Raw genomic sequence first — 11835 nt, 5'->3', positions numbered from 1 at the left:
AACATTTCTAGTATTTCAGTCTCAAAATTGTATAAACTTCATTATGGCGCCATACTTTTATAAAATAGTGTTTTCGCGTCGTTTGACATTTTTGGCCACTTGAGGCCGCCATAGTTTAGCCCTACGTTAACCAATGACGTTGTGCGTAGCCGTTGCCGGTTGGCCGCCATCTTGTTTGTTTATTTGTCTTTTTGATTAGGAAGGAAGCCGCAACTTAATAGAGGAAAATTAGTTTTTTGTTTTTTTTCTGTAATTTAATGGACAAAATATATTCTTATAAACATGTTTAGAAGACTTTTGCCTGTCGTAATATAAAATTTCCGGTGAGCGGTAAGTGTTTTTAAATGACGTTTTTGTTTAGTTTTTTCTAAATTTTCCCTGTTAGCTTTATGACCAGAATGTATGCTAACGGAACAAACAAGCCAATGCTAAATGTCATGTGTGAATTATCAGGCAGCTGTGAAGTTATGAGAAAGTTTTAAATCAAATAAATAAACGAATTAACTTTATTTGACGTTTCTGTCTTAAAAGTAGCATAGATGGTACTCTGGTTATAAAAATTATTGATTTAGCTTCCCTCCAGGTGCACATTACAGCTAACGGTGCTCACATTATCAAGTACCACAGTTTGATATTACACACCACACTTTGGAATTTTTGAGCTTCATGGACAACTTCATGTTTTTATTTTGAGAGATTTTCCATAAAGAATATCTTCATTAGGCAAATAAATATAAGCTACGCTGTAAAAAATGAATATCTTCAGTCTAACCGCACTGAAGAAGTTTTAATTTGAAATAATCACATCTTTCTCGCCAGAGTCCCTGTCTTTTCTCATCCTTCTACTTTTCGACGACGCTGAGTGTGGCGCTGCTCTTCGCCTTGCCCATGGTGAACTTCACCGTCCCGCTGTCAGCCGCGCCGGTGCTCTTCAGGGTGAGTTTGTGGACCGTGCCGTGGTTTTCCAGGCGGACGGAGGGCCCCGGTTGAACGGCCACGCCATTCAAAGTCCAAACGGGAGCCTTGTTTATGTCGACGGACACCTCACACTGGAAGGACGCCGGCTCCGATTCCGTCACCTCAGTGTCCTCCAGCTCTTTCACCATCACAAGGGCTTGGGCTACAGAAGCACAAAGCATGATCATGTGATTTAAAAATAACGCTTCTTTACAGTTTTACCCTTTACCCCTCCGCTCAACTTGCCTTCCACCATCAGTTTGGCTTTGGAGGTGTGCTCCCCAACCTCAATAGAGTAGGTGCCCTCGTCCTCTACAGCCACCTGCTGGATGATCAGTTTGTGGGAGCAGCCATCAGCCAGGATCTCCACCCGATCCGAAGCAACCAGTTCCTCTCTGCCTTTGTACCAGCTCACCGTGCTGCGAGGCGAGGAAACGGTGCATTCGAGGATGACACGGTGTTTCTCCAGGGCCGTTCGGTCTCGCAAGGGTTTTACAATGGAAACTGGGAGCTCTGAATTGAGAGGATCGTTTTTGCCGTCAGGTATGGAATATTTTATGCTCCTATGAGAAATAAAGAGAGAAAGAACGTAAATGTAACAATGGACCTACCCTCCACCTCAAGGTAGGCCGTAGATTCGACATCCCTGGCTGCGAAGCGGATTTCTCCAGCGTCTTCAACTTTGACGTTACACATCAGCAGGAAGTGTTTGGTCCCTAGAGGAAGAAAACATATATCGATCTTACCCTTAAAAAAGTGAGAATTTAATTGATTTGCACCTTTATTATCATTTATTATTGTGTTTATTTTGGGAATTAGTCTCTCAATCTCATCAAAAAAACAATTCACTTCCAACACTTGGAATCCTCTCTGTCTCTGACCTTCAGTGCGGATCTTTACGCTGCTGCTGGGCCGGATCTTGTGTCCGTCCTTGTACCACTCCCCATTTACGTCCTCCAGAGAAACCTCACACATGAAGACAGCGTTCTGGTCTTCCTGGATGTAAAGGTCTTCCAGATCCTGGACTATCTCCAGCGCATGCTCTGAGAGGTTAGTAGAGAGAAATCAGATGCCAAAAAGTTATTTTCTATCTGAGGGCAGATTAAAGTTGACCACTAGATGGGGATATAGTATAACCTCAACTCAAGTTGCTTCAGTGGCTGCACTTCATTCAAAATTAAACTAGGATGTAAAATTACAAGTTACAAATGTAGATTTCAAGGTGATATTAGGATGTGTGTCAGCCAGTGTCTGGTCAGATAGTTACCATAAACCTCCAGTGTACAGGATGTGCTGATATCCCCTGTGTCACATGTATAGGAGCCAGAGTCACTCTGGGAGCTCTGCAGGATCTGACAGAACCTCTTACGACCCATGGAGTAGATCCGACAGTTCTTCCCTGGTTTCAGCTCTGTGCCGTTCTGATTTCAAGAAAAAAGTCAAAGGTATTTCTTCTTCCTTTCATAGCCATTAAAACTGTCACTTTTTTCCTCAACACATCCAAAAACCTCGTTCTTACCTTTAGCCATCTGACTTCAACATTTTGTCTGGAAAATTCACACTCCAGAGTGGCTGGAAGTTCCTCCTCCACGCGGACATCCGTCAGTGGTTTCAGGATAGTCACTGGTGTCTCTGTCAGTTCAGTCAATCCAATCAATTAGTAAATCACAGAAATAATCTGTTAAATGCGACTGCAGTACAGTTAGCCTGCATCCAACCCACGAGCTTCACAGTATTTACCTTTGACTGTGAGCCTCGCTGCGGTGCGCACCCCTTCGGCTGAGAACACGATGGTGCCGGTGTCCTCCAAGGTGAGGTTGGACAGGGTGAGGCCATGGATCCGCCCGTTGGTGCTCACCCTCCACTGGTTGTTTGGCTTCACCCGGATGCCATCCTTTTGCCAAATGCCCTCCACATCCGTGTGGGAGAGCTCCACCTCAAAGGAGGCAGCCTCTCGTTCGAAGGTTTCTTGGTCAGTTAGCCCTTTGCGGATGGAGATCTTACGAGCTGGATAAGAGGACATCACAAGGAGTAGTTTAGTTAGAGGGTTGTTTTAGAAATATGCACAATGATGTACTTTCTAGCAATGGTATCAAGATTAAATCATACCATTTATGTACATACCAGATACATGATGAGATGAATATTTTTAAAAACTCTACATTCATGGTATGCGTTTGAATATAATGGCAGTCCCCCAAGGCATACCTCACACCTTGACTGTACTTTGAAATAACTATGTGTTTCAACAAGGACAACAAAAGGTTGTTCAAATATAGATACGGCTTATTTGATCCCGTTACTAAAGCAACACCTACGAGAGCCATCCACTGTCACGGTGTCACTCAGTACACTATTGTGTAACAGTATGGCTGTGTTTCAAAAAGCTTTTCACACTTGCATGTCTGGCCCAGCTATTTTTAGTAACTTTTTGCACCATGAAAAACACCTACAATGTGTACTGTTCTTTACGCGCCCAGACATCATCTGCATCAGAAGATTTGCCAGTCACAAAGCATTGGAGTAAACTGGCAACTGAATAATCCCCACTTATTTTAATCCCCACTATTAGTTTTTTGAAAACCATTGTTTCCCACCACAACTTACGTTCTACATTGAGTTTGACCTGCGTCCTGTCATGCAGAGTCTCGCAGCGGTAGGTTCCCCGGTCCGACAGAGTCAGGTTGTAGATGGTGAGGGTGCGTTTACGGCCGTCCTGAGCCAACAGGTGCCGGGCACCGGACTGGATGACCACCCCTTGTCTCATCCACTGGACCTCTCCTGTCTCCAGGCTGATCTCTGTCTCCAAGGTGGCATCACCAAACTCCTCTCCCATAACAACATCCATTTTCTTAGTAAACATGACTTGCGCCTCTGAACATAATGATGGGAGCCAGAAAGGAAATGAAAGTGAACTTTTGGTCATTTTAGTAATACACTTAATGATCTTCTTTCCGCTTTATTATTGGCCTTACCCTGAACTTTGAGACTGGCTTTGCTCGTTTTTCCTTCAGCTTCTGCCGTAATCTTTGAGCAGTCCAACATCTGGCACTTTTTGATCACTAAAGTGTGGCACAGACCATTCTGGGTTGCCTGGAAACGATCTCCCAGAGCGATTGCCTCGTTGTCCATGAGCCAGACCAACTGGACGTCCTCCGGAGAAACGACACACTTAAAGGTGGCATCCTCTCCTTCTAGCACAGTGGTGTTGTGGAGCTCAGTGAGAAATTCGACCACTCGAGGCACTGAAGAGACAAAGGAAAGTTCGTGTAACAGCTAACTTATGTAATTAAAAACAGAAAATTTAACTCCAAGCATACTTACACTCTACTCTAAGTCTTGCAACGGTCCGGTCATCTCTGGACTCACAGATGTACTCCCCAGCATCCTCCCGGTTTAAACGATGGATAGTCAAGCTTCGTTCAACTCCATCTGCCCGAATGGTGAACCTCCTGCTCGCTTCCACTTCTACACCATTCTTCAGCCACTGGACGTCTGCTTTTGGCTTGCACACCTCACAGCGTAGGGTCACCATACCATCAGCATGGCCCACAGTATCTTGGAGGTGCCTTACAAACTTAATTCTCATTTCTGCAATAAAGAAGATCAAGTTTTATATAACTTTTTAATCGAAACTTAAGTTTTCTACAATGCTGTTGGATATCCTAGGTAAAGTGTTAACCTTTCACCAGCAGGCTGAAGTGGATCTGATCTGTGTTGACGTCACAGGCGTACTCGCCAGCATCAGAACGCCTCAAAGGCTCGATGGTAAGGGTGCGCTCATGGCCCTCCATGAGCGCTCGGAAACGTTCACCTTCAACAGGCGTCCAGTCTTTCAGCCAACGCACTAGAGCGCTTTCCTTGGACACGTAGCTTGTCAAGGTCACGCTCTCCGCTTCGTAACCCGTCACAACCATGTCATCGTTCTTGTTGATAAATGTAACTGGAGGCTCTTTGATGGAAACAAAAAGAGAAACGAATATTAGGTGTTATTTTCATCAGACCTTTTGTCTGACTCTGGACACCTGCATTCTGTATTTGTACCTTGAATCCGAACAACACTGATCATCTTATCATCCACAGCGTCACAGACGTACTTTCCAGAGTCTGAGGGCTGTACACATGAGATTATAATCTTCCTCAGGGTCCCGTAGCTCTCAATGTAGGTGCGGGAGTCACTGGTGAGCAGTTTGTCGTTACAGTACCACTGGACAGGGGCACTCGCACGGGACACCTCACAGGCCAGGATCAGATCATCGCCTGGCACCATCTCCTGGATGTCAGGGTCAGATGAGTTTCCTACAATGGTTACTGGAGGCTCTGAGGGCAAAAGAAAGCGAAGATGGGTTGTTTATTAATTTTCTCAATAAATTCAGTAATATCCACCGAATTAATTATACCTTCTACTGTAACCTGGAAGCTCATGCTGTCATCTCCAACATCCAAGAAGTACTCTCCTGAGTCACCGAGCTCGGCATTGAGGATGACCAGTGAGCGGAAAGCACCTTCTTCCTCTTCACAGAACCTTTCATCACCCTCAACCCGACAGTTGTCCTTGTACCATTTGGCTACAGCATTGGCTCTGGAGAGCTCACACTCCAGCACAATGTCATCAGAAAGCAGGAACTTTAGGTCTGCCTTCATCTCTGACTTTCTTAAGATCTTCACTGGAGGCTCTGTAGATGCAGAATTACAGATTGATCTAAAAATTGCTTTACGGGTCTGAAAACACCCCCAAAGCTAACTTCTGCCACTTACCTGAAACTTTGACCTGGAAATCAACTTTATCATCAAGAGCGTCACAGGTGTATTGCCCAGAATCCTCTGGAGTGGGAGAATGGATGGTCAGGCGACGGGTGAGCCCGTCCTCTGTGATGGTGACATTACTACTTTCCTCTATTTCTCTGCCATTTAGACACCACTTGACCTCCGCTGTTGGCCGGGACACTTCGATTTCAAGTACGATTGGTTTGCCAGCAAAACTCTCCAATTTGTCGGGTGTGGTTTTGGGACGAGAGAGTGTCACTGCTGGCTCTAAATGAAAAAAAAGATGAATAAAGTGATTAAAAAGCCAAAATGATCCAATTATTGAGTGGCTAATAGTTAGCCTACATGTCTCTCTGCTTACCTGTAATATTCACCAAGAAGGCCACAGAGTCATCTGCCGTATCACATGCATACTCCCCTGAATCTTCCACAGTGGTTTCGGGTATAACCAGCCGGCGTTTGGGTCCTTCCACCTCCAGGATCAAATTAGGGCCCTCCTCTACCTCCAGACTATCTCTAAACCATCGGACAGACGCGTCCGCATGGGAGATCTCACAGCTGAGCTCCAGCCTCTCTGGAGCCAAATGGGTCAGTTCCAACTCTGGTTCGCTGGGAGAAATGATTCTTACCGGTGGCTCTGATGCAGGAGGAGGACATTTATTTGTAATAATCAGAAATCAGAGCTTCCAGACATCTGTATTAGATGTATAGTACAATCAGAAGCATTTACCTGTAACAGTAAGCTGGAAAAAGACAGAGTCGCCATCTGTTTCACACACATACTCTCCACTATCCTCCTCTGAGCCACAGAAGATGGTCAACCTTCTGTAAGGACCCTCTGATATCAGCTGGATGTTGTCACTTTCCTCCACCTGCTGGCCGTCCTTGAACCACCGCACCTTCCCGCTGGAACGAGACAACTCACACTGGAGGTGGATCTCCTCTGAGATGTAGCTCTCCATCACAACATCATCCTTAGGTTCTACAATCATCACTGGAGGCTCTGTATTTGGAGTAAGAGGAAGGAATGAAAGTGAGGTCAAATGTGTACTATACTGGGTCTATACACTCTAAAAAAAACAAGTCAGAAAGGTCAGCGTACCTCTGACATTGACAGTGAACTCCATGCTGTTGTTTCCTGCTTGGCAACTGTAACTTCCTGCGTCTGTCGTTTCTGCAGAACGGATGATTAACCTCCTCATGGTTCCCTCTGCTTGCAGGGTGACGTTGTCACTTGGCTGAACCTCACAGCCGTCCTTATACCTGGAACACATTGGACAAATGATGCTGTAAGTAAAGGGACAGCTACACATACCCATATTCAGATTGCGTTTCAAACGTTTGACGCTCATAATTCAAATAAAAAGCATCAGTTTTAAAGTTTAATATTCACTTTTCTAACAGGAATTCAGTCTTTGTCTTACCACACTACTTCAGCATCATCTCTGGAAACATTGCACTGCAGCACAACGGGGTCCAGCTCCATGCTGCTCTTGTGAAGTTCATCCTCTGGGACTGGGCTGAACTCCACAGGAGGACCTGAATGAACAGCAAGAGGCAAGGATGAATGTCAACTGCTTGAACACCGGGTATTATATGAATCTGTACGCTGTTCTGGCCGTCTTAACCAGGGTTTTTTCTTATGAATCTAGTTGTTTAGTCAAGATAATGTCAAAAATATAGTTAGAAAGTGCCAGTGCTAAATGTCTTAATTTTATATTTAAATTTTTAAAACCTTTTACCTGCAACGTCAACATTAAATTTGATCACATCCCCTGAAGTTTCACATGTATAAACTCCAGAGTGAGACGCGTCAGCCGATTGGATCACGATTCTCCTCATATTCCCATCTGATTGGATGTTGAGGCCGTCATTCACCTGGAGTTCCTCACCGTCTTTCAACCAGGTCACCTTCGCGGAAGGGTGCGAGACTTCACAATAGAGGACAATGGCGTCACCTACGTCCACTTTCTTATTGCTGTCCGACTCTGACAGTGGACTAAATTTGATTTCAGCAGCTGCAAAAAAGAAATCAGGACAGAAATAAGTAAACTCCAAATAAATGCATCCATCACGTGCTAAATTAACAAAAATAACAGACACCTACGTTTAACCCTGAGCACAGCTGAATCTCGGACTCCGTTGGCGATGAACGTGACCTCTGCTGTGTCCTCTGTCGTGTGAGTGTCATGGATCACCAGTGAGTGTTGTGCTTGAGTTTGTTTTATTGAATATCGTCCACCATGCTGCAGCTGAGCGCTGTTCAGAAACCAGGTTCCAACCATTGTGGCAGACAGTTCGATGGAGAAACAAGCGTCTTCTCCTTCTGCAACCTCGCAGCCTCGGAGGTGGGTGCAGATCTTTGGCCCAGGGACTAAGGAATTTAGGAGGATGTAGACTTTAAAATCAAGCAGTTCTTTACATCCTAGCTTATATATATATATATCAGATGATCTTTTCACCAAAGAAATAGAATTTTCTCCATGGTGTAACTTACCAAGATGGACGACTTTGGGAAACTCCACATGGCCACTTCGTCCGTACTTGTTGATGCAGCACACGCGGAAGCGGTAGTCACCTTCGCACGGCACGCTGTCCCCGTTGACCTCAGCTGAGGTGGCGGTCTCTGAGGTGAAACATTTCTGCCACTCCTGAGAACCCACTTCTTTCCTCTCCAGCACAAAGATGGAGCGGGTGGAGGTTTGGCTGTTGGGGGCGGGAACCCAGGTGAGCAGAGCACTGTTGGGTCTGTCTACGTCCATTTGGACTCCGACGGGGCAGATAGGAGGGCAGTGTCTTGTGGCTTAAGGACAAGGAGGGAAAGAAGAGTGGGTTGAAGGCCTATAATGTCTAAACTAGATAAGCTGAAGCAAACATGTACATCCTACCTTTGACCTTGAGGCGCGATGAAGTCTTGGATCTTCCTGCGACGAATGTCACTACCCCCGAGTCGTGATAGGCCACGTTGACAAAGACCAGAATATGAGTTTTGCCAAAAGACTTTAGGATAGTTTGGTGCGTCTCATGTAGCTTCAGACCATCTTTAAACCAGTGGACCTCCATCTCGTCGCTCTCCACCTCCACGCAGAATGCTGCGTTCTCACCCTCCAGGACCTCCAACTTCCGCGGAAGTTTGCGTACAATAGTGCCTGTAATTTTAAAAACGTATTCATTTTGTAAGCTCGCAAGCTGAATGGATTGATGATGAAGGTGGTGCACATTAAGTTCTTGACTGATTGAGCTTTAAAATATCTTAATACACATTCTAATCACCTACCTTTAACCGATAGCTCTGCAATGCTCTTCGCTCCGTCAGGCATCTCGCAGAGGTAGACTCCGTCGTCGTCCGTTCCGACATCCTGGATGGTGAGCCTTCGCCTGGTTCCTTTCTGCTCCATGCCGTATTTACTGTTGGGCATCAGCCTCTGGTCCTCGAGGTACCAAGCAGCCGGGACCGACTCATCAGGTACCTCACACTCCAGCACGGCAACATCCCTCTCCTTCACCTCCACGTCTTTTAGCGGACGCCTGAACCGCACAGCTGAGCCTAAAGAACAAGGAAATACTTTTTAAACCGCACTCGGTTGCTGTAAATCTTCCCCATGTTATTTATATTTTCAATGCTGGCATTGAGACCCAAAGACTAAAAGCCAGAGGTCATTAGGGCATGATTTATAGTTAGTGTTGTGGGTTCAAGTGGTTCAAGTTGGACAAAGATCTATGTGTAAAGAAGCTTTTTGTAAAAACAAGATAGCATTGCCTACCTTTGACAGACAGGTGAACAGCACTAAGGGTGTTTCCAAGAGCGTTGGATGCTGCACACACATACAGGCCTGTGTCCTGCATCTTGCAGTACAGAACCTTTAGTGTGTAGTAACCCTCCCTGTCCTCGAATATCAGATGACGTCTGTCAGGCTCTAGGAGAACCCCGTCTTTCTTCCAGATGATCTCAGGTTTCGGCTTCCCTGTCACACAGCAGCGAAACTTGGCGTGCTTCCCCTCTGCCACTGCAAACTTCTTGACTTTGGATGCATTGACCAGTGGCTCCTCTGTGACCCTCGACAAACTGAGGCGCCCAGCCCTGTGCTTTGGCGACCACTGGCTGTTAGTTTGGCCGTTTGAGGACATTTTACTCTCCTCTCTCTCTGGTACCGGCTCGACAAGAAGGACAGCGCCAGCCAAGGCCTCGCCATGGCTGTTCACGGCCTTGCAGGTGTAGACGCCTTTGTCCGGCATGCGAGTCCTGTAGATTTTGAGCTGGAACCAGCCGCCGTCTTGATTGCTCACGCTGAAGTGTGAACTCTCGAAGATGTCATTCAGCTTCTTCCCGTCTTTCTCCCAAGTCACCTCAGGCAGCGGCGTGCCCCAGATTTTACACGAGAAGGCGGCGTCCTCTCCCCGATCCACGCGCAGAGACAGCGGCTTGATGAGGAATCGCGGTTTATCATCAGGTGTTAAACTGACCTCCTCTCGTTTTTCACTTAACTTGCTGTTCCACTTGACCTCGCCGTTCGTTTCCGCCCCATTTTCTTTCCTGTGTTCGCCATTTTCTGTCGCACCGTATCCATTTAAGTGTACTCCGGTTTCTCCATTTTCTTTCACTGCTTGCTCTACACCATTCACTCCTAATTGCCTTTGGTCCCCACCTTGTGGCTGGGTCTCCCCCTCCACTTTGAGCGAGGCTGCAGCGTAGGTTTCACCAACGTTATTTCGAGCCTTGCATATATACTGGCCAGCATCCTCCTCGGTCACCCCAGCGATGGTTAGCAGGTATACCTTTCCCTCTTCTGAGATCCTGTAGCGTCCCTCAGACAAGATCTGGACATTTTTACGTTCCCAGATCACATCTGGACGAGGGTCCCCGCCGATTTGGCACCTCAGTGTCGCATCTGTGCCACGCTGCGCCAGGACAGGGCGTGGATAGCCCAAAACACGAGGAGCACCACCAAAAATATCCATGATGATGTAAGCCTTTATCTGGTTTTAATGAAGACGTTTTGTATTCTTTGGGATCTTCTAAAAAAATAGCTATAAGATAAAGATAAAGATATATCAGATTATCAGGAATCAGTGGAGCTGCCAGACGTGAGCTGTGGTAAACATGTTTAGTAGGGTGTTTATCACGTGTTTAGCAGTTTCATGAAGAGAGTTTTGAGCAAACCACTCTTGGTTGCCTCACAGTTGGTGCTGTAACTCATTGAAGAGTGTATTTATAAAGTAGTCTGTCCAAAAAAAGAAGCGGGAGACCATGTGTCCGTTAGCACACAAACTGTGCGCTAACACACCCACAGTCTTGAAACTAGCATAAAAACCGACTCATAAACACATGTATGTGTGCAGCATGTGCGTCAGCTGGATTTTTATTGACGTCTTTGTTGCTGAGGTGTTGCAACTGTAACGTCATGCAAGAACACAAGCTATCTAAAACTGGATTCTTGTTTCTTAATGACAACCTGGTCATTCTTCTTCTTGCAGCCAGTGGCTCATTTGTTCCCACCATGTTGTCGCCACCTTTTTATTTTGGCATTAAGAATTGCAACATCCCTGCTGGACTCCTCCACTTCGTCTAAACAGCATGGGTTGTAGAATCATGAGCTCAACTTATCGCGGGTAAAGGCATTAAACAGACTTCACCAGAATTTTATCCAGTAACAAACCATCAAAGAATACACTTACCTCTCTCTTTCTTTAAAGCATTGTGTCGCTGTTTACTTCAAAGCAATGTCCTCAAAATGTTCCAGCTAGCATCAGTTAATTGAGGCGACGAGGTCTTTAAATGATTCCGTGTCTTGTAGAAAGTGCTCTGTACAGTCGTCATTAAGCTCTTTGAGAATCCTCAGCTCTTCGTTCTCGTGTCCTCAGCTTGTTGTTTGTGGATCTCGGTTCGGATTCGACACACCTCCTGGTCTGATTCACCGGCGGCCCGTCGTTACAGATACGTCCCGGTCGTGTCCTCTTCGTTTGGCGTCAGGCTGCGGGCGGCCGAGAGGAAAATGACCACTGTCTTTCAGTGACAGAGGGAGAGAGTTGGAAAGAAGGATGGGGGGGCATTAAATGCTTTCGCAGCTGCTGCCACTGCAAGCCACCGCCTAAAAATACCAGCAGCTTGGA

The 11835-nt window shown here is 46.1% G+C and overlaps 1 protein-coding gene across 1 annotated transcript; it reads right to left on the bottom strand.

The window, feature by feature from the left end:
- Nucleotides 1-806: 806 nt before the first annotated feature.
- On the bottom strand, nt 807-10683 carry obsl1a (obscurin like cytoskeletal adaptor 1a; the record flags this gene model as incomplete). The annotated part of the gene is made up of 24 exons (XM_084574232.1): nt 807-1120; nt 1204-1470; nt 1569-1673; nt 1839-2000; nt 2225-2378; nt 2477-2589; nt 2698-2964; nt 3565-3831; nt 3933-4202; nt 4282-4548; nt 4640-4909; nt 5002-5277; nt 5358-5633; nt 5716-5991; nt 6086-6361; nt 6455-6727; nt 6827-6987; nt 7149-7263; nt 7467-7742; nt 7832-8098; nt 8222-8527; nt 8613-8873; nt 9002-9271; nt 9489-10683. The coding sequence occupies 24 exons, from the start codon at nt 10681-10683 to the stop codon at nt 843-845; spliced, it is 6648 nt and encodes a 2215-aa protein (XP_084430358.1). The 3' UTR covers nt 807-842.
- Between the last annotated feature and the right edge of the window lie 1152 nt (nt 10684-11835).

Source organism: Chelon labrosus (genome assembly GCF_963514085.1).
Source record: "Chelon labrosus genome assembly, chromosome: 24".
Lineage (NCBI taxonomy): Eukaryota > Metazoa > Chordata > Actinopteri > Mugiliformes > Mugilidae > Chelon > Chelon labrosus.
Note: the sequence above shows the minus strand (reverse complement) of the source record. Positions and strands in the feature narration are given on the sequence as shown.